The sequence below is a fragment of the Ylistrum balloti genome, unplaced genomic scaffold, assembly GCF_031769215.1.
Source record: "Ylistrum balloti isolate Yb309-2 unplaced genomic scaffold, AGI_CSIRO_Ybal_v1 Utg370620, whole genome shotgun sequence".
Lineage (NCBI taxonomy): Eukaryota > Metazoa > Mollusca > Bivalvia > Pectinida > Pectinidae > Ylistrum > Ylistrum balloti.
In genome coordinates this window covers 111,963-134,875 of record NW_026782380.1, presented here as the reverse complement: position 1 = coordinate 134,875, position 22,913 = coordinate 111,963, and the positions used below count along the sequence as shown (strand labels likewise).

General features: G+C 35.1%; 2 protein-coding genes across 2 annotated transcripts; one reads left to right on the top strand and one right to left on the bottom strand.

Moving 5' to 3' along the window:
- Window positions 1–1,965: 1,965 nt before the first annotated feature.
- LOC132557061 (intraflagellar transport protein 43 homolog) lies at window positions 1,966–13,148 on the top strand. Its single transcript, XM_060221541.1, has 9 exons — window positions 1,966–2,025; window positions 2,538–2,654; window positions 2,805–2,863; window positions 3,384–3,419; window positions 10,709–10,752; window positions 11,001–11,073; window positions 11,557–11,632; window positions 11,772–11,834; window positions 12,644–13,148. The coding sequence occupies exons 1-9, from the start codon at window positions 1,975–1,977 to the stop codon at window positions 12,755–12,757; spliced, it is 633 nt and encodes a 210-aa protein (XP_060077524.1). The 5' UTR covers window positions 1,966–1,974; the 3' UTR covers window positions 12,758–13,148.
- Window positions 13,149–16,412: 3,264 nt separating this feature from the next.
- Window positions 16,413–22,878, bottom strand: LOC132557069 (spermatogenesis-associated protein 17-like). Its single transcript, XM_060221552.1, has 10 exons — window positions 22,811–22,878; window positions 21,942–22,031; window positions 21,452–21,533; window positions 21,266–21,316; window positions 21,018–21,121; window positions 19,726–19,881; window positions 19,325–19,475; window positions 19,022–19,170; window positions 18,598–18,727; window positions 16,413–16,743 (listed from the first exon to the last, which is right to left on the bottom strand). The coding sequence occupies exons 1-10, from the start codon at window positions 22,876–22,878 to the stop codon at window positions 16,669–16,671; spliced, it is 1,056 nt and encodes a 351-aa protein (XP_060077535.1). The 3' UTR covers window positions 16,413–16,668.
- Between the last annotated feature and the right edge of the window lie 35 nt (window positions 22,879–22,913).

The following is a 22,913-nucleotide window of genomic DNA, read 5'->3' as shown; positions in this document are numbered from 1 at the left end:
TCTCGTAAGTAATGAAAAAAAAATCGCGGTAAATTAATTAAATCTGTCAGTAATCATTTCACGAAGTCTCCATTGGTCGTATTACACACATAAAGCATTCACAATGAAAATGAAAAGGAACCAACTTGCCTTCATTGAAACGGAAAAACGTCCACATATTTGTATTTAAGCAATGTGCATACCAAATGCGTTGGATTTCTCACAGGAAAGTGGTTAAGAGACACAGAGAAAATACCCACATGTCAAGAGATGTTTACTTCAAACACAAAAGCAATGAAAAGAGGCAAAACATGAAGAAAAAAAATTATAAGGAGATCATTGAAAAAGGATAAGAATGATAAGTGTCTTTTAATTAATGGACGACACTCGCCATATAAACCTTGGGCATTTCAAATTAATAACGTTTTGTTCTCAAAAGACAACAAGGTTAACAACGAAACCGCCAGGCATACTAACGAGCATAGGACACAACCACCTTGATATCCCACAACAAAATACAATATTTCCAAATAACTAATGACGGTGAAATTACGTTGACATCTTACGTAGAAATCGTGGTAAGTTGGGAATAAGTCTTTAAATACCTTAGGCTGGGGAGCAGAATTATTACTATTTAGACACGGAAAACTCACATTTGTGAAAACTGTTCATGTTGGTTTCGTTGTAGGAAATGTAACGATAATCGGTTGATTCCGAATCTGTTGGACATATACGATCTATATGGTTTGTTAATTTTTATTTTTGAAAAACAAAAAAACAAGACATCAACAATGATATTTCTTTAAAATGAAACTGAATTTGGAGGTCTTTGTGGCCTGTTCAGTTAAGCTGTCTTACTTAATCTTAGCTTCGTATGAAAGCAATTAAGTCGTATGAGGTGCACAGTTGTCTACATGAATATGTCAACAGTCAGTTGGAAACCACGGGCTCAAACAGGAATTCAATTATTTTGGCGATTTTATCTTCAGTATATTTTCTCGGCGTTAAACGTACTTTTCATGGAATGCGCTCCATTATAGTTTATCGAGAATCATACAAATTTGTACTGCCGTCTATCTCTCTGTAAAAAAAAAGATGTTATAACAGAGTTTAATGTAGTACTAGAATGGTAGTAAGAGGATCGGATACCAGTTTGATTGAACAACTTAACGATGTTCATGTCCAGATTCTTGTGAAAATGACACACTCGCTGGAGACTGAGGCGCACCTTCATGTGTATGTATATATGTTTATAACAATAGCGAACTACCGTGTAGATTTTATCTTATCATATATATGATACACATTCTACAGCTGATGTTTTAGGTAATTTACTTTTACTACTTACAAAACACTCGCTTTGGCCTTTGACGATTTGACAAATATTGAAGACGAAAATAAGCTTTCGTGTTGAAGCGATACGGACTCTCTACATACAAATACCAGTTAACATAGTAATCTTAAAATCTATGAAGGGAAATAGAAAGACGATAAATAAAAAAAATGCTTCTGTATGAATTGTTATTTTTATGTGCTTTTGAAATCAAGCATGTGGATTTTATAATAATGAGTCTCTCGTTACCATATTTAACGAGAGAAAGAACGAAAAGGAAAGGAAAAGACAGAGTCAAGTCCTTTTTAAACACATCCGGGAACTTCAGTGTATACCCCTGTCTTTTTGTATTGGTTGTACTGTGTCCTCCAGTCACTGGATGTCCTTTTGCTAAGTTAGATCATCCGTCACACTGAATTTCCCTTAGATTCTGTGCCAGCGAAAATGCCAAACTGGTGTTTTCTTGAAGAATCCAATATTACAACAAAAGCATTGTATCCCTTTAACAAAAAGTATATACTTTTAAATAAAGTGACGCTGACTTATATTAGGGCTTTCGTACACGTTCATTATAATTCCGGACCGCATGTGTGACAAAATCCGGTTTTTATTTTAGGTAAAACTACACGTTTGAGTTATTTCCCTTGGACACATTCCACAAGATGGACGACGATCTGGCATTCGAGAATACTACGGCTTCAAAACCGTCTAGGGTAGCAATGTTTTACTCTTTTTCACATTAAGAATAACCACGTAAAGAAATATGCAATTGTATATGATAGTGATATTAAGCAGAATAGAGCTGTATATGCGCTTCACACTTACTTGACTGTATATATGACTTGTGGATGGGAATGTTTATATTGACAACCAACCACTTTCGCTGAATAACAGTTGAATTCTTCGAGCAAAACATCATCCAATTATGGATAATTTCTCTTCGTGTTGTTTTGTAATTTCGATATCACATATACTTTGACATTCAAACGACTTCTTACATGTATATATACAGTACAGGAACTGACTGGGACACAGGTGTTTCAAATTCTGACTGAAAGTTGAGAAATATTCCTCAGGGAGACTATATTATTTATAAATAAGGGTATTATCACAATATAATAGATCCTTATCAATGACAGTTCAATTATGCATAATTCTGTCGATGGAAAGTTTAACTTTGTTCTTTAATTTTTGTGTTAACATTCTGGTAATCCATTATTGACAGAGTGCAAAGCAAGGACGCCGAGCTCAGTCAAAGAATGTGACACCACCAGATGCACCAGCATTTGAGGAGGACTCGCCGAGGGCAACAAAACCACAAAAGAAGTCACCTGAAGATATGGTAATCTTAGTGAATCAGTGCTTAATGCATGTCAGATTAAACAAATTATGTTGTAATCAGGATCAAGATTTGCTTTAGAATCTATACAAGTTTCTATCACAAATCTGTTTGTATTTATGAAAATAAATGCAAATATCTCTTCTTTGACAGGGTGGTCCTCCAAAGCCTTCAAGGGTGTCTGGCTGGGGAGAAGATGCTCCAAGGAAAAGGTATTTCATATATAACACTCAGTGACTCTTACATACATGTATGCAAACACACAGGAAATGTACATTGTAAGTCAAGTGCACTTGTGAAATAAATGTTGTTCATACATACAAACTCTCACAGGTGCATGCATTATCATATAAAAACTGCAGAAAAAAGGTATCAGATGATCTTCACCAACAGGCATTAACAAATACTTATACACAAACTAAACACATTCCAAATAAATTAGTTTGATATCAGTTATCACTTTATTGGTAAATATGCTGACTATACAATAAATTTTATTTCCTTTTTCATGGTGATCAGTTAAGTTGATTAAGTAGAGCAAAAAATATTTTTTTCGACATACAAAACATTAATGAAATAAAATTTTGTATTCTGAAGTGGATTTTCTTTAGTAATTCTTGAGTAGCTGTAATTGACAGCTTTACCTGAAAAAATGTCTATTGTTATTTAATGAATTGATTTAATTGTTTGATGAATTAATGAATTGATTAGGATTTAAAATCTGAATTTCAGCAGAAAATTGGGAGAAGGATTTGAACAGTTTGAAGAGTAAGTATGGACACTTGACCAGTAGTCATTCATATATGTGCCCTGGTCAAAGTGGCTGTTCACAGGTAGTTTTACTGTGTTAAATGTACTCAGTTAGCCATAGTTTCACTAGTCACAGGTTGTTGTCACTTTTATAGTGTTTTTGGAGATGTAGTGTTGTATTGGGTATTGTCCTGTTAAATCCCAAGTTGTTACCAAAGTATCATGATGTTTTGAGAATGTCTTGTACATTTGTTGTGTTGTTGTGTTTTTGAACTTCTAACACAGGTCATCAAGTTTTTAATGTTCTGTACATTGATGCTAGTGTTAGAACAAATGAGGAGAGTGGAGAATTATTAGTGAATAGAAATGTGTACAGCATGTATACCCTGTACATTATTGTTGACATGCTTTCATTGTTTTATGGGACACTCATAACATTTTGTAATAGTTAATGCTTTTACCCTATTTCATGTTTATATGAAAGAAGATTTGAATGAGTCATAAAAGGAGATGATTTAACCTATTTCCAAGGTTGAGTACAGTAGAACTGACTTACGATGAAATCTTCCCTAAAGTGCTGAACAATTCTGAAAAATATCTCTTCGATGAACAATGATGAACTTATTGTGGTATGGTATCTCAATAATGGCTTCACAGAACTAAAGCCTGTTTTACAAAACTTATAGCAGGGTGTAGTATAGTCCATTTCAGTGCTATATTTATAGCAGTCAGGAAATAATGTTAGCAAAATGGTGCTTATATGATATATTTTGGGTAGTTTGGTAATCATGTATAAGAACATTTTTGTTATCATGAGGAGACTGCTAGTCCATGTAATGTAGCTTATCACATGCATGTATTTATTTGATGTAGTTAGATGATTTAAATGTTTGTGGAATGTTATACTGATCACACACATGCTTGTCTACCATTTGGCAGATCTGGACGTTGATTTATCAAGCATACAACTCCTCATATAAAACTATATATTACTTAGATAAGTCCTCACCCAGGTATAGAATTTTCTATAGAAGAAAGGAAGGAATTAGTTGTCAGTTTTGAAAGATAAATTCTGAGTCCTTTAAATGATTTAGGTAGGCATAAACAATCATATAGTTCTGGTTTGATATTGTTTGCTGTGACTGTTTGCATTGATGATAATGATGTGTCCTATTGGCATTGCACTTTATGAAATTCATAATATGGTCTGCAAAAGTGTCTATTGCTTACATTGAATGATTTGAGATTTGAGTTTTTGTGTGAATGCACATAATGATTAAATATTTACTATTCTTTCATTAGGCTAAATGAAACTTCAAATTTTTAATTTTCTGACAGATTTGATAATCATGTGAAGCAAATATAATTTCATAAAAAGATAAATGGAAAATTCATTCAACTAATAGGATATTTCTTGTCCTTCACATTTTTTGTTTCAGCAAGCAAAAGTAAGCTGCATGATTTATATACTGATCAAGAGATTGGTCAGCAAACAGATGCATCTGTATACAGCTTATAGCCCCTTCTCAATATCCCACTTTTTGCTAGTAATGATATACTCAATGGCATGGATCACTGGCTTTGGCAATCAATCATATACTGATATCCTACTCTGCTTATTCATTTTGTTAGGTTTCTGTGCAAATAAGTTGTTCTGTATTTGTTGTTTCTGTACATTCTTTGTTTGTCCTTTTTGTCCCCCTTACTGTACCTTCAGTTTGTCCTTTGTGTATGACTTACTGTTACTGTACCTTCTCTTTGTCCTGTTTGTCCCCCTTACTGTACCTTCAGTTTGTCCTTTGTGTATGACTTACTGTTACTGTACCTTCTCTTTGTCCTGTTTGTGCCCCATACTGTACCTTCTCTTTGTCCTGTTTGTGTCCCATACTGTACCTTCTGTCTGTCCTGTTTGTGTCCCTTACTGTACCTTCTGTCTGTCCTGTTTGTGTCCCTTACTGTACCTTCTGCCTGTCCTGTTTGGGCCCCATACTGTACCTTCTGTCTGTCCTGTTTGTGTCCCTTGCTGTACCTTCTGTCTGTCCTGTTTGTGTCCCTTACTGTACCTTCTGCCTGTCCTGTTTGGGCCCCATACTGTACCTTCTGTCTGTCCTGTTTGTGTCCCTTACTGTATCTCTCAGGATGTACTTTTTGTCTTGTGACTGTTTTTCCTGTTTATATCTCTTACTGTGCATCCATTGGTTGTCCTGTTTGTGTCTTTTCCTATGTGTTTTCTGGTTGTGTGTCTCCCCCTACTTACTGGACCTCATCCGTTTATCTTAGTTGTCTCCCTTACAGAGCCTTCTCTACTTGTCCCACCTTACTGTGACTCCTCAGTTTGTCCCACCTTACTGTGACTCCTCAGGTTGTGTCACCTTACTGTGACATCCTCAGGTTGCGTCACCTTACTGTGACATCCTCAGGTTGTGTCACCTTACTGTGACTCCTCAGGTTGTGTCACCTTACTGTGACATCCTCAGGTTGTGTTACCTTACTGTGACATCCTCAGGTTGTGTCACCTTACTGTGACATCCTCAGGTTGTGTCACCTTACTGTGACTCCTCAGGTTGTGTTACCTTACTGTGACTCCTCAGGTTGTGTTACCTTACTGTGACTTCTCAGGTTGTGTCACCTTACTGTGAGTCCTCAGGTTGTGTCACCTTACTGTGACTCCTCAGGTTGTGTTACCTTACTGTGACATCCTCAGGTTGTGTTACCTTACTGTGACATCCTCAGGTTGTGTCAGCTTACTGTGACTCCTCAGGTTATGTCACCTTACTGTGACATCCTCAGGTTGTGTTACCTTACTGTGACTTCTGTGTCTGTATCCTGTATCCTGTATCCTTGTATTTTATTTGCTGAATCGTCCCTAGTTATCCTTTGTCCTTAGTTGCATAAATTGCTTATCCTTTTTGTTGTTGATTAGGGTTCTATGTGCCTTGAAGTGTTGACACCTTGGTTTTGTTGCTGTTTATGTTAAAGTGAACACATGACAGCTGATGAATATTTTATTTTAGGAAGAGAGACCATGCAAGTTTGTAAAAGTTCTTGTATAAAACCCAGTACTCCAACATATTGTATTACATACCCACTGCCAACCCTAATTTTATTTAAATACTGGGATACTAGTATATATAGTGATTATATATTGTACGTATGTGGTAGTCACAAGGAATGGCAACGTTTAGTATACATGGATATATTTACTAGAACATCACATGGTAATATCATTTTTTCAAATATTGCATCTATGTTCATACATGAATCACAATTTTAATTGCATGTTGTTTTGATTTTTACTTTTTGTACCAGTGAACAAGATGTACTGTTTGGGATTGATGATGAATTTGGGTAAAGCTTTGATTTGCACTGGTCCACTAGCAGTAGTGTGTTGTCCCCAGGTGTTTTTGTATGTTATGTCTGCACCAGTTACCACTTTCCTTTTTTTACCACACCTAATATGGTCAGTTTGTTACAATGAACTTTGTTATTATTCCTTTATCAATGTCCTGACTTAGAAAAAAGGGTTTCAATGACTTGTAACATGCTGTGAAGTTTACTGGTCTTTGATTTATCAAGATATCTCTTTAAATACAGTAATGTCATCAGTCTTCATGCTGTGCCAATGTTTAAACAAAAGCTAATGAATCATTGTGTTAAAACTTGTATTTTTATCTGTAAAAAAGAAATGTTAAGATCAGGACATTAACAATGTAAAAACACTGGGTACAGGGAGTATATGGAATTACAAATCACTTTATATGTAAACAACACTTTAGATTATTTTCTGTTATTTTATATGGTGATGGACAAAAATGCATTCATGTATATGAATTAGCAACTGTTTTAAACTGGCCATATTCCAAGCTTCTAAGGAACCAAGTACAATATTATTGTTACTGATGCTCTGCAGGTGACAGATGGGACCAGGATTGTGTTGACATCGCTATGTAGAAACAAACTCCTCTAGAATGTGACCCAGCTATGTAGAATGTTAAGGAGAAAACACAATTATTTTGCACAAGGTTTTCTTGTAATTTGTCATTTAATGATAATCAGAAAGTTGCATCCCATCACTATTAATATACCTGTATTCTAATGTGTGTGGTAGTGATTACTAGGAACTTCCACTGTGTCAGAGTTAGACATGGACTGTAGGATTAGTAAGATATCCACTGATAATGTGTCTCAGAGTTAGACATGGACTGTAGGATTAGTAAGATATCCACTGATAATGTGTGTCAGAGTTAGACATGGACTGTAGGATTAGTAAGATATCCACTGATAATGTGTGTCAGAGTTAGACATGGACTGTAGGATTAGTAAGATATGTACTGATAATGTGTGTCAGAGTTAGACATCGACTGTAGGATTAGTAAGATATGCACTGATAATGTGTGTCAGAGTTAGACATGGACTGTAGGATTAGAATGTGTGTCAGAGTTGCAGATAATGTGTGTCAGACATGGACTGTAGGATTAGTAAGATATGCACTGATAATGTGTGTCAGAGTTAGACATGGACTGTAGGATTAGTGATATGTCAGAGTTAGACATGGACTGTAGGATTAGTAAGATATGCACTGATAATGTGTGTCAGAGTTAGACATGGACTGTAGGATTAGTAAGATATGCACTGATAATGTGTGTCAGAGTTAGACATGGACTGTAGGATTAGTAAGATATGTACTGATAATGTGTGTTTCAGAGTTAGACATGGACTGTAGGATTAGTAAGATATGCACTGATAATGTGTGTCAGAGTTAGACATGGACTGTAGGATTAGTAAGATATGCACTGATAATGTGTGTGTTAGACATGACTGTAGGATTAGTAAGATATGCAGAGTTAGATATGCACTGATAATGTGTGTCAGAGTTAGACATACTGTAGGATTAGTAAGATATAATGTGTGTCAGAGTTAGACATGGACTGATAATGTGTGTGTGTCAGAGTTAGACATACTGTAGGATTACTGTAGGATTAGTAAGATATGCACTGATAATGTGTGTCAGAGTTAGACATGGACTGTAGGATTAGTAAGATATGTACTGATAATGTGTGTGTCAGAGTTAGACATGGACTGTAGGATTAGTAAGATATGCACTGATAATGTGTGTGTCAGAGTTAGACATGGACTGTAGGATTAGTAAGATATGCACTGATAATGTGTGTCAGAGTTAGACATGGACTGTAGGATTAGTAAGATATGCACTGATAATGTGTGTCAGAGTTAGACATGGATGTAATGTGTGTGTAATGTGTGTCAGAGTTAGACATGATAGGATTAGTAAGATGTGTAATGTGTGTCAGAGTTAGACATGGACTGTAGGATTAGTAAGATATGCACTGATAATGTGTGTGTCAGAGTTAGACATGGACTGTAGGATTAGTAAGATATGCACTGATAATGTGTGTGTCAGAGATAGACATGGACTGTAGGAATAGTAAGATATGCACTGATAATGTGTGTGTCAGAGTTAGACATGGACTGTAGGATTAGTAAGATATGCACTGATAATGTGTGTGAGTTAGACATGTAGGATTAGACATGGTGTGTTTCAGAGTTAGACATGTGTAGGATTAGTAAGATATGTGATAATGTGTGTGATAATGTGTGTGTCAGAGTTAGACATGGACTGTAGGATTAGTAAGATATGCACTGATAATGTGTGTGTCAGAGTTAGACATGGACTGTAGGATTAGTAAGATATGCACTGATAATGTGTGTGTCAGAGTTAGACATGGACTGTAGGATTAGTAAGATATGCACTGATAATGTGTGTGTCAGAGTTAGACATGGACTGTAGGATTAGTAAGATATGCACTGATAATGTGTGTCAGAGTTAGACATGGACTGTAGGATTAGTAAGATATGCACTGATAATGTGTGTGTCAGAGTTAGACATGGTGTGTCACTGTAGGATTAGTAAGATATGCACTGATAATGTGTGTGTCAGAGTTAGACATGGACTGTAGGATGATAATGCATGTGTGTGTCAGAGTTAGACATGGACTGTAGGATTAGTAAGATATGCACTGATAATGTGTGTCAGAGTTAGACATGGACTGTAGGATTAGTAAGATATGCACTGATAATGTGTGTCAGAGTTAGACATGGACTGTAGGATTAGTAAGATATGCACTGATAATGTGTGTTTCAGAGTTAGACATGAACTGTAGTATCAATAGTGTTATGCATTGGACACTTTTATTCTGATATTACTGATGACATTGAAATAGTCATTATAGAAGTTGGTTTTAAAAAATCATGATTCATGAAAACATGCCAAAAGCCTGAAGGTACATCATGATAAACCTATGGGTGGAAGGTGAGATGAATCTGATGTGGATGGTCGGGTTGCACAGTGGTAACTCACTTACCTTTCACCTAGCTGTCTGGCATTAGATTCCCGGAACAGATGTGAAAAGGTAAGGGGTCACCTGCAGGACCACACAGGTTTACCCTGTATTCTGGTTTCCTCCCACAGGAAGATCCCTCCATACTTACTTCAGGGCCAACAAGAGTGATTAGTATAAGTAGAGATAACTTGTTTCGCAGTTGTTTTAAAATAAATAAAGTTTATATATGTCTTAATTATTTTATTTTGCTTTTAATACTACATGTTTGTTCTTTATAGCTTAGTCTCTTCTACATTTGCAACCTTTTTTTTTTTAAAAAAAAGATCTGTTGTCAAAGTTTTTTGTTGAGCTATGAAAGATCACCCTTGGTGAATCTCTGATTTTTACAGAAACATCTCATATTGAAAATTTGGATCACCAAATTCTCTTTATATTATTCCAGGTAAAGATATGATCAATTTGATTATGTTGGGGAATCATAATATGCCTTTGTTTACAATTTTACACTTCTTTTTTTTATTTATTTTATTACAGGTGCAACTTTATACGTAGTAACCTAGCTTGTACAACTTCTTGTCATCTCAAGAATTTTATAGTGTTGTCCATTCAATCTGATAAATATTATTTTAACATGATAAAATTATTTAAAGTTTTAGGCACCAATCCTCACATTTTATGGTAATATGCAGATAGAAATAACATCTTTGTAACCACAATGAGTGTACAATTCTTCAAACCAGACACCCTGATGAAGCAAATTTTATATCAGGATTAGAGAAATTTCCAATAAAACTGTAAACAGAATGAAGAAATTAAAATTAAATTAAAACTAAATATTCTGTACTATTACTAGGGACACATGGTATACAAAATTATGTATAGTAAATGAATCTACTAACCTTTTGATCTATGACCATGATCTAACCTTATGTACTTGTTTGTTTACAGTGAACGCCTACGCCCTAAAAGTCCAGACAATGACTCTGATAACGGTATGCTATGTATTTGTGTAATATTGTCCTACAACATTTTTGTACTCCTATTTAAGTGAAGAGAACCAATTGCCAAACTCATTATACATTGCATATAATTAGAATTTACTGCTTTGTAATCTGTACAGTATCTGTTGTCTTAGAGAATGTGCTAATTTAGAAAAAAATATTTTAAAAACATACAATATAATAAACTTGATTAAATTTCTCTATAGTACATGATTATTATCTTATGAGATATGTTACAGAAATCCCTGTGATACCTGACCTTGAAGACCAACAGGATGATGACATCACCTCATCCATTGCAGTAGCTCCAAAGTACGACCTTAATATTTAACAGATTAATTTGAAATCATTTATCAATGCTTGCCATATCATAGCTGAATGATATCTTATATTTATATGTTATATGTTAACAATATCGATACATCTTTCTTATTCTTTACATGATGTGTAACTTACATGTATATAGAATTTCTCTCAAAGTATTAAATTACCATATCGACTTGCTGCCTTCAGGACAGTGAAACCTGTCTAATCTAATTCACTGTAGGCAACAACATATATACTTAATAGACAGAATGTTGGTATACACAAGTCTCCCTTGAAGATATATATATATATTTAGATTTAAGATTTCATCAATAAGACAAGGTATCAGAATACTTGAGGGCCTTGCTAGATTTCACTGTGTATTGGATTTTTTTAAGAAAGCATTGTTTATATAGGAAATCTGACAGGGAAGGTAAATTTTGAAAAGCTATATACTATCCTGGTATAGAATGCTATGTTTGATTACAGTGTGGCTGTGAATAGAGTGGCTACGTACAGAGAATTAGACAATGACCTACTGAGACAGGCTGCTTTTCTGACACTGGTAAGTTTCTTAAAATTGTCCAAGAATGATTTTGAATAGCTCACCATCATCAGATGAAGTGGAAAGATGAAATATATGTGATTATGTTGACACCTACATGTTTATACTAGGTATATTGCAGGGTGCTCTATATTTTCAGGATAATGAAATTGACTTGAAGTTACTGACCAAGTCCATGTCAACAGAGGCCGACTTACTTGAGGTAAAGAGTTTAAAAATTATTCAGTTATGGACAGATCCTGTAATGTGAAGTTTTTCAGTCCACGCCCACGAACCAGATGGGAGTATAGTTTTGCAATATGTCTGTTAATTCTTCCATCCATCCTTCCACTATCTTGTCTGGGCCCTGTCTTCTTCACAACTAATCACAGGAACTTAGTACATGTACTTGGGATATGGGTTCATCTTCATGAGACGACGTGGAGGTCATCATTCTCACCTACATTTTGACCTTTCATGCACATTAAAGAGCTGTTTTGGCCCTGTCTCCTACAACTACAATCATGGTGACTTCATACTTGTTTTATGGGTTCACCTTGGTAAGATAGTGGGTCACGTATCAAAAGTAGGTCACTTTGACCTACATTTTGACATTTGACTGACATCAGTGAAAATCTCTGCACAACTTATCACTGTAACTTGATGCTCAGTATATTGGTTCACATTGGTATGGTGTTGTGTCGATGAGAGACTTTAATTTCACTGCATTATTTTGTGGCATTATTTTCACAATTGTTAATATCATGAGTGTGTAATTTTACACACACTCCATATTGAGGAATTGATTATTACTGTTCTGAGTTCTCTGGTGAATAAACTTTCTTTTATTCAAAATAAGATTTATCGGCCATCTGAGTGGAAACAAATTGATTTCATTGAAAATTAAATTCATAATATGTAATAGAAATGCAGGAAGTTTGCAGTACCTGAAGGTTTTTGTCTGTCTAATGTACCAGTATTTGCACACAATAATTGACATTGCCAATATCGTGACAACTGTTGTGTTTACAGGAAGACAAACCATGGGATTGGGACCGATTGTTCACGGAGGTCACATCAGAAATTCTCATGCAGATGGAGAACACTGAGGAACCAGATGTGTCAGAACAACAGCAATCCTTATGAAGATAATGGAAATACAGAAATAGTAGCTTGTTCTATATCTCCACAAGAATTTGGACAGGGGATTCCATTTAACTACTGCCTATTTCACTGTTTAAAAAATATCAGAGAAAAGTGTACAATAATTAAATGATTTGCATATTTATTCTGCGTGATCCGTTAACAGAAAATATACATATCAACAGCAATAGTACAATGTACTAACTAAACATGCTACAATAAGTTTCTTTATCTACATATCCTGTATGAAGATTAACTGAAAACCCTTTTAAGTGTACTGATGTACAATGTAAAGTATCTGTCCTGGATCTGCAGTGTATATGGATAATTATGTGAGGGTGTGTGTACATATGTGTGTATGGAGGGTCTGTGTCAATAAAGAAAAAACAAAATACGCATGAATATTTGTTGTTTTTTATGTAGATATTAAAGCATTGTTGTGAGGTACCTGGTTGTTGAGGGCCCATGATAACCTAGTACATAAGGTGTCAACATTAAGTGAAGATTGAGATGTGTAGTTATTGAGGGCCCATGATAACCTAGTGATGAGGTGTCAACATTAAGTGAAGATTGAGATGTGTGGTTATTGAGGGCCCATGATAACCTAGTAAATTAGGTGTTAACAATAAGTGAAGATTGAGATGTGTGGTTATTGAGGGCCCATGATAACCTAGTAATGAGGTGTCACCATTAAGTGAAGATTGAGATGTGTGGTTATTGAGGGCCCATGATAACCTAGTAATGAGGTGTCACCATTAAGTGAAGATTGAGATGTGTGGTTATTGAGGGCCCATGATAACCTAGTAATGAGGTGTCACCATTAAGTGAAGATTGAGATGTGTGGTTATTGAGGGCCCATGATAACCTAGTAAATAAGGTGTCAACATTAAGTGAAGATTGAGATGTGTGGTTATTGAGGGCCCATGATAACCGAGTAATGAGGTGTCACCATTAAGTGAAGATTGAGATGCGTGGTTATTGAGGGCCCATGATAACCTAGTAATGAGGTGTCACCATTAAGTGAAGATTGAGATGTGTGGTTATTGAGGGCCCATGATAACCTAGTAAATAAGGTGTCAACATTAAGTGAAGATTGAGATGTGTGGTTATTGAGGGCCCATGATAACCTAATACTGAGGTGTCACCATTAAGTGAAGATTGAGATGTGTGGTTATTGAGGGCCCATGATAACCTAGTAATGAGGTGTCACCATTAAGTGAAGATTGAAATGTGTGGTTATTGAGGGCCCATGATAACCTAGTAAATAAGGTGTCAACATTAAGTGAAGATTGAGATGTGTGGTTATTGAGGGCCCATGATAACCTAATACTGAGGTGTCAACATTAAGTGAAGATTGAGATGTGTGGTTATTGAGGGCCCATGATAACCTAGTAAATAAGGTGTCAACATTAAGTGAAGATTGAGATGTGTGGTTATTGAGGGCCCATGATAACCTAGTAATGAGGTGTCACCATTAAGTGAAGATTGAGATGTGTGGTTATTGAGGGCCCATGATAACCTAGTAAATAAGGTGTCAACATTAAGTGAAGATTGAGATGTGTGGTTATTGAGGGCCCATGATAACCTAGTAAATAAGGTGTCAACATTAAGTGAAGATTGAGATGTGTGGTTATTGAGGGCCCATGATAACCTAGTGATGAGGTGTCAACATTAAGTGAAGATTGAGATTTGTGGCTCAATTCCTTCCCATGTCACTTGTTTCTCAGGGATCCCAGATTGTACACTAGGTTATGTCTTTGTAAAAAAGCACAATACTGAAATTACTCTGGTTGTTCAGCACTGGATATGACCACCATCTACTACAAGGAGAACCTAGGTAAGAGTGATCATGGTCGTTTATAGGGTAATAAAGCCAGCAAACAGTAGGTTTATTTAAGCATTGAATTTGTTTTTGATTTCATGGGGTGATGAATGGAGTTGCTCTTCAGACAAATTTAATGAACTGCAAAGAATCACCCCATGAAATCAACAAATGCAAAATTCCATGCTTACATTTCAGTTAAGATGTTTATTTTCAATATTTTGAACACAGGTACTAGATCTTGTGCAAGTCTAATGGATTTCGTTAAAAGTTATAGTCCAACATTTTAAATGAGGATGACCAACATTATTACGCAGGCAAAATACGATAATGGGATGAATTAAAAATATACAAAACAATGTAATTAATTTGTAATAATTGATTTTGTCAATATATTTTAGAAAATATGAAAATTCTTTGATGGCTGCATGGAGAATAATGTCTAACCTGAGTTAGTCATTTCCTGCTTGGTTTCAAATTGGGCAGCAGCGATTTTTCAATTAAAAATGAGTGTGTTTTGTGACCTTTCTCAGAAGCATAAGTATCCAGGGCATCAAGAACTCAGTCAAGAAGCAGTTCTGTATCAAAATCGCTCGGTGGACGCTCTTAATCGTTTTTTGGAGCTTTTCATTTTCAGGCAGTGGAAGGTTTAACAAATTTGTAGGCGACAACAACATTTGCAAAGTAGAGCAGATATCAAAACAAAGAAAACAATTCTGTTCTGGTAAAATTTACCATAATGTCATGTTTTAAGTTATTTAATGATTATTAGATCTAATATTGATCTATATTTATTCATATCCTGTAAATCTGAAGCAAATTTGATTAGTTTTATTCAAAGTTTAGCACCAAAAATATTTAGGGGTTTTCCCTGCTCACAGAATCTATAAAGGATGTATTCATACATTCAGATCAATGTGAATTTGGTCAAAATCATCAGCAAATGAAACAGCTAAGTTATGTTTCATGGAGTCCAACTTGAGTAGAAATACACTAGATTTGGGTACATGACTTTGAAGCAGTGGTTTATCTGCTTGGTACAGTATCTGTCTAGTACTTTTTCTGCTCATTGTTTTTATACCAACATTTTCTTATGGGAGGCCTTTACTGTTTTCTATGTCCTTTGTGTCCAGTTCAGAGTTATTGTCTTCACTCTAACAAGTACAGTTCTTCATGGATTTTGACCAAATTATATACACAGGTCAACTATGACAATAGCTTCAAAGTGGTCATGTTTGAGGGTGTCAGGATCACGGTCACTATTCTATAAATAGCCTCTTGCACCCATTGGTTAATAATTTGACCTTGCTATCTATAAATTGCCTCTTGTACCTGTTAGTTAGGACCCTGTTGCCTGTGTTTGTTTTCTTTCATCTGTAATTTCCATGATCTATTGTAAAACACTGGCTATCAAAGATTTTCCAAATTTTATTACACAAGTTATACACAAGTACTGTACATCTTTACAATGGCATTAAAAACAAGTATTACGAATAAAATTCACAGCCTGCAAAAATACATCACAAGTTTGCAATTTCCTTGAATTATAATCTGGACAGATCTAATAAACATCTCGGCATATTCAAGTGAAATTGCTTCAATTTTACAATTGCATGATATGTTTTGAGTGCATAAACAGTTGTAACTGTCTTTTTCCATCTTGTTTATCCATTTTTTTCCCCCTTCTATCAACTGAAATGTGACTTTTTAAAATATGATTTTGATACAATAATTGGTGACTACAACAGAGGTCATTCCTTTTCCAATGCCTTGGATGTATAACAATCTACAGAATGATCTAAGAATAATTCTGCCAAAATGAGTTGGTAGGCAGTGTCTGAGTGATATAATCCATTACATGTCCCAGGAAGTGTCATGTATCCGATCAGGTTAACACCTGAAGAAATGAAGATAGCCTACCCTCAAACTCCAATAGTTTCAAACGTACACTTGCTCTTTTAAGTATACACTGTTTCATCAGCATGAAAGGAACCTAGTGACCAGTATTAACTGTGAATTTTATAAATGTTCTGCTTTAAGCAGTGGTCTTGATATGTCCAGTTTGGTCTCTTTAACCTAGCAATGCAGTTGGTCACACCTGGCCCTGAGAGTAGGTGTCATTGAGTTTGTCAAATATGGGAATGGAGGGAACCAAGGTCTTGAAAGGCTGAAAAAAAGAACATTGTCAACATTAGTGTGATGCAGTTCAACCTTTATCTCTATCAATTGTAAATAACATTGAAAAATAAAATAATTATCATTAACAAATGGTTCCCTGTGTTGGTCCATGCTAGATGGCTGATGTGTTGTTTTGTGTATACGCCCAAACAGGATGTGATTTTGACATACCAGGGTAAGTCCTATAGTGGAATGAGATGCACCCTATAATGACAAAACATGCAGAAATTTTGGCTGAAATATCTCGAAGGCTATTTTGATGATGCTGTAAAGTTAGCTTTGATATAGAGATAATGACTCCAGCATGTATGTTATACTAAATAAGTTCTTCAGAGGAACATTAAGTTCTATTACATATAAATCGAGCTACTGGGAATGAGTTTCTCTATTCATTTAATGCTATCCAGGAGACTGTTCATTTACGTGGACAAATTGATTCATTGGCACTTTAAATGTAACATTGCAGAAAAAAAATTGAGAAGGATCTGCAAATACAGGCCTGGAAAGGCTGTCAATTAAGCTTACCAGAAAATGAAATAAGATTAGAAGGTTCCCTTATTTTATACACAAACAACCCTGATCCAACTGGTCAAACTGATAAACAAAAATGGCCATGTTATTGAATATTGATACTTTTTTACATAAAATTCCCAGACATTGATAATCTAGATAAACTTTTAAGTATAATTATCATAATGATGGCATTCCTGTGTCCATTATTAATTGTAATTAGTAAACGAATGTCCAGATACAGGTATCTTACTACTAATAAGATCTGTCTAGATGTAAAATCATCCAACAGGATAGATTTAAAAATACCAATAACTCAAACAGCAGAACACATGATATATTATTTCCCTCCACCAATAACTGCCCACAGTGTTAAAAACATCACCCTGGTTACTTAAGCTCGAGCTACATACAACTCAACACACACATATATACACAGATATCAACAGCATTGAACAAACAATATTGTCATGCACAGGTGTGCAAGCAATATATAACATCTGTAAAACAAACCTACATTACTTAGTAAGACAGCTGACACATAGAAACCAACACCATGGCACAACAGCCATGCTTATGATTTAAACAAGATCAGCAAAATGTTGTATTTCTATTTTCTTGTATAAACATAAAATTTACATCATAAATCAAGATGATTTCATTTTTTGACTGAATAATCTTAAGATCAAAATAAATATTACAATTCAACATTCTGTCTGATCTGTGTCATAAATACGATACAACAAATTTGCAAATAGCGATACAATACAAATACACAGGACAATATTGTCCAGTAACACAAGTTACCAATGTAAAAACAATCTTAAATATTTGCCTTTTCTTTCATTATATCTCCATCATGTCTGGCGGTGTCTGAAAACCAGTTGAAATCTTGGAGGCATGCACATTTAAAACATATATATATCTTATCCACAAAAAAAGACCTATTCAAGCTTGAAGTTATTGAGTACGCCTTCAATTGCTGAGTGTGGTTGTGTGAAGTTTGATTGACAAACTCATATCGTCTGATAGTACAAAAAGTTGGAATCAAGTAATGCCTTTTCTAATTTATCTTTGCTTTATCTAAATAAAAATTCACAACAGATTCACTTTATTTCTCTTTCAATAAGAATGAAGATGTTACTAACAAATGTGATTTCAACTCTTGAGGTTGACTGTTCATATTCGGACAATCTTCCATGACTGTCCTTTTGAATGATGAAAGGGTCACCACATTTCATCATTCAAACAATGACAAGATTGTTATTATCATATTATCTATGTCTTCTGAAAACTAGATAATGAAAAGACAAGATATGAGAGTAATCAGTACCTTAGGAACAATGTGTTTGTCCAGAAACTCCTCACGGTAAAAACGGGTACCAAACGGTAGATGTCCATATTGTGATGTTGTGTGCAGCATTGGCTCATATCTCTGATCCTTTTTGGTAAACGGCACAAATCTAACAGAGATGAAATAATAACCATCAGTTGTGAATTGACAGTATCATCAGATTGACAATACTTAGGGGTACTCACTTTCCTTAGCAACAGAGTTATTTATACTTACTGCTAACAAATCTGTATACATTTCATCAAATTAAAAGTGAAAGTGCGTCTGGATAAAGAAATTAGCACTTTAGAGATATATCATGAATGAATAGATTGACCTGGAGTCTAGTGGTTATTATTATCGGCCTGTCAACACATAAAAGGTAATCTAGCTGTAATGCTGTACAAATATCAATGTTACTTACACATTATCATTGAGTCTAGTGACCCACTCCTCTGCCTTCATTTCTTGTCTAGCCTCTTCCAGGGCAGTGAATGAGGTGGCTACTCGTAATGTCTGCTGGAATGGCTTGTAGCGCTGCTTCTGTACATCCGTAGGATCGCGGAACGGTCCCTGCAGAGAAAAAGACAAACTTCAAAACATTTCAGAAAGGTTGGGTAAGGAATGTATTTTCACAAATACAGAACATTACATTACATATTCCAGTACATGTATTTCAAGAAAAAAAGAGCTGCTTCGAAGGAAAACAATATATGTTTGTACTAACCTGGGGTTTTTGTGTCAGGGGAGGTAATTGCTTTGGCTTAGGTAGGTCATAACTCCTGCATACTGGATCATATGGATCATGAAGTGCTTTTTTCTTTTTGTGCACTAAAGGTTTAACACTCCGTAAGATGTATTCTTTCTCTGATGGATACCTGTTGACAGTATTCTTAAAATAAGTCAGCTGATTTCCTTCTCATTTATTTACTTATATGGTACATAGCTCATAAGAAGTAAAAAACTAAGGCAATTTCAGAAATTCCAAGTTTTGCTTTGATCTCTCTTGCAAATAAAGGCAGCTATTGGAAAATGTTTTACTTTCAGTAGTATACCAGACTTAAAACAGACCCCTAGGTTTCAAGATTCCTAGATATCACCATAAGTGTATTTCTAGACAAAACTCACGGCAGGAACGGAGAGTTGAAGATGCCTGGGATGACCTCTGTGCTGATCAGATAGTGGTACTTGCGTGCCTCATGCTCTCTCTTCTTTGATTCCTCTACCTCCAGTTTCTTATGTGCTATCTGTGCCTGTTGTTCTGCATACTCCTCCAACTCACTTCTGAAATTCATAGATAAAATGAATGTCTTCTTTGGTATACTTTAGATGTGACAGAATGATCATCATAACTAAGTTTTATAGAACAATACAAGTCACCTGAAGTCTATTGGCTATAAAAAATGGAATGTTTCCATCTGACACATGTACAATGCATATACAGTATCAAGGCTTCATTTCTAAACCTAACTTCTGGTGACTATGCTTCAGTGATCATCGACAATATTTTACCTCGGACTGTACTGTGTTTCCATCTCTTGAGTTCCAACTTCGTTTTTTCATCATTTACTTGTAATGAAGTATGTATCAAAGTATTTATTCCACCCATTACACGTATTCCACCTTCCTTGGAGTCAACATTGGCTACCTCACTGAACAACATACCGTAGGCCCATCACATGCCATCCAGAGAAACTGGGGTGTAGTGTCTTGCCCAAGGACACAACCACATCAGCACAGATCAGTCTGTTTCTCCAAAACATAACCACAACAAGGTAGGGGAGGGGTAAACTATACACTTCAGATCTTCACCTAAGGATGCATAGGTCAACACTCTACAAACTCAGCTTGATAGAATTTCTGAAAGATGGATCCCTTCTGTTATCTTGAACTTGAGGGCTTGTGGTATTAAAATAAGTCTATAGTAATAGTAACACTGACAATTTTACTTAACAACTTCATCACAAAAATATATGGAGCTGTTCCAAAGTTTTGACCTGAATAACGGAATATGACATTTACGTTGTGAGTAGTACTTTCTACAATTCTTATGCAGAAATGTGTAAACCAAAAGACTGGACAAATCAACAACCTGGACAGAAACAAATGGTGACTATGAAACAGTCCTAAACATCGGGTTGGAAGGCTTGTCATTATTAAGAGTGAGAGTAAAACAACATTTAACAGTAAAATATGTTGTCATCCAACCAACATAAACTCCTAATGTAAATGAAAACTGTCACTTTGGAATGTAAAAGTCATACCTGTACATTACAACACCCTTAAGGTTAAGGTAAACCTAGTCTGTAGTTATTAATTCAATGGCTGGAATCAGTCAGTACAGGGTACATATCATCAGGAATTATCAGTAAGTCAGAATATTCAGGGGTCCGGTAAATCTTGAGTTCAGATGTATTTACCTGACAATTTCATTTTTGATTTGTAGGGCTTCCAAATACCGCTTCCTGCTGTAATAATTAAACACATATTTCCTTGTGTAGTATCCACGCCACATCTTCTGAATCTGAAATGAACAGTGAACTGGTCTCATAAAGTAAACAAACACACCACATGTATAGCTTTGGCTGATATTACCCAAATATCACCTGTACAATGAAAAGTTTTATAACAGACTTTAGAATTTGTATGTATACTATTTCAAATTTACCTTTGTTGCTTTTTCATTGTAGTGATTCAGCTTCATGATAAGTACACTATTCTGAAATTAAAAAGAAAAACATTTACTTGAAATCATGCCAAGATAAAGCCACACCCATTAATTTCAAATCCATGTCAAGCTATTGAGTGTCCCTCTACTCTTTTCATAACAGCCTTAAAAATACAATCTACTTACTTTGACAAGAATTCTGAAGTAGCGGCGCCCAAGATACCCTCGCCATCGTTTCTGTATTGTGTTGGCGCTGTTGTTTAGATGCCTGTAAAATATAACAAATTTGAAATGTTTTTTCATCTGCATGACTGCTGGAAATTTGTAGATTACATAACTCTTAACACGGATATGATTAGCACTGATAACACTGATTCTATATATAAAATGGTGATATTTATCTTATACCCAATGGACTTCCTGTAAGATGAATGCTTTTGGTTCAAATGCTTTTTGACGAAAAAGCATCACTGAAGAATGTAATCTGCAAACATAGTTTTCCTTGTTTCATACAAAAGATGATTCTTTGTGACTTTTTTCTTTTTTTTTTTTTTTGGAATAGGATTTTGAAATTGTTTGCTTTCATTCATTTTAACAAATGTTAGATAAAGAAAGATTGCTGAAAGTATAATCATACTAGCACTGATCCATAAATAAATAAACACAACAGCCTTACGTCATATAAGCTCTTGTTCGTGATCCTCTGAACCATGCCTGTATTTTAAGAGCAGCAACAAATTCCTTTTCACGTTGATTTTCAGCTTCACTGTGTTATGGAAAAAATGACACAAACTTAGAAAACAAGATCCTCCATTAATTGAAAATCTACCTTTTTCATTTGCACATGTTTCCCAAATGAGCAAGTAATTAGAATATTGGTAATCAATGTTAAAGTATCAATATTTTACTTGTTGGGCCGACATGTCATTTCTCAAGCTATTAATCTAATCATGTTAAAGTAGATAAGTATCACCAACTTCTCATCATCTTCCAAATGAAAAGTGTTTTAAATGGTCGTCGAGGTTAGATAATGTTTTATCTTACATTTTAATATTATTTTGACTATCTTAGATCCAAAAACTGAACTTGAAAATCAAATACTGATCCAAGGTAATTAAATATCATGTGATTCTAGGATTTTTCACAATTTAAACAGGTCATGTCAAGGTTAATATCAGGTTAAAGTGATAAAATCAAATGAGCTGGTGAGTTTGATACATTCAGTAGAAAGTTAATGCTCATGGTTTCTTAGGAATTTGATAGATAATGGATGAAGACTTGAAACTTCTATGTCCATATCTATACATTCTAAAACGTATAATCATAACGTTAAGATCAATGTAAATTGGCCAAAAAATGTTTCGCATAGTTATTGCAGCTATCCACTATTCTTAAAAATTGCCAGGTCCATCACACTTTACCGATGATACAATGTGTCGATACATTTTGTAAACATAAACTTGATGGGCAAAACACGGCATGCATGGTATCAAACTATGCCATGAAATATAAAATTGTATCAACTGATTCTAAGAAAGGTCTTACTTTTTCCGTCGATACGACTCCTCGACAATTTGGTCAGTTTGGCGATGGAGTCTGACCATCGCCGCCATATTGTATATTGTGTTGTCAGGAGTGACGTCACAAT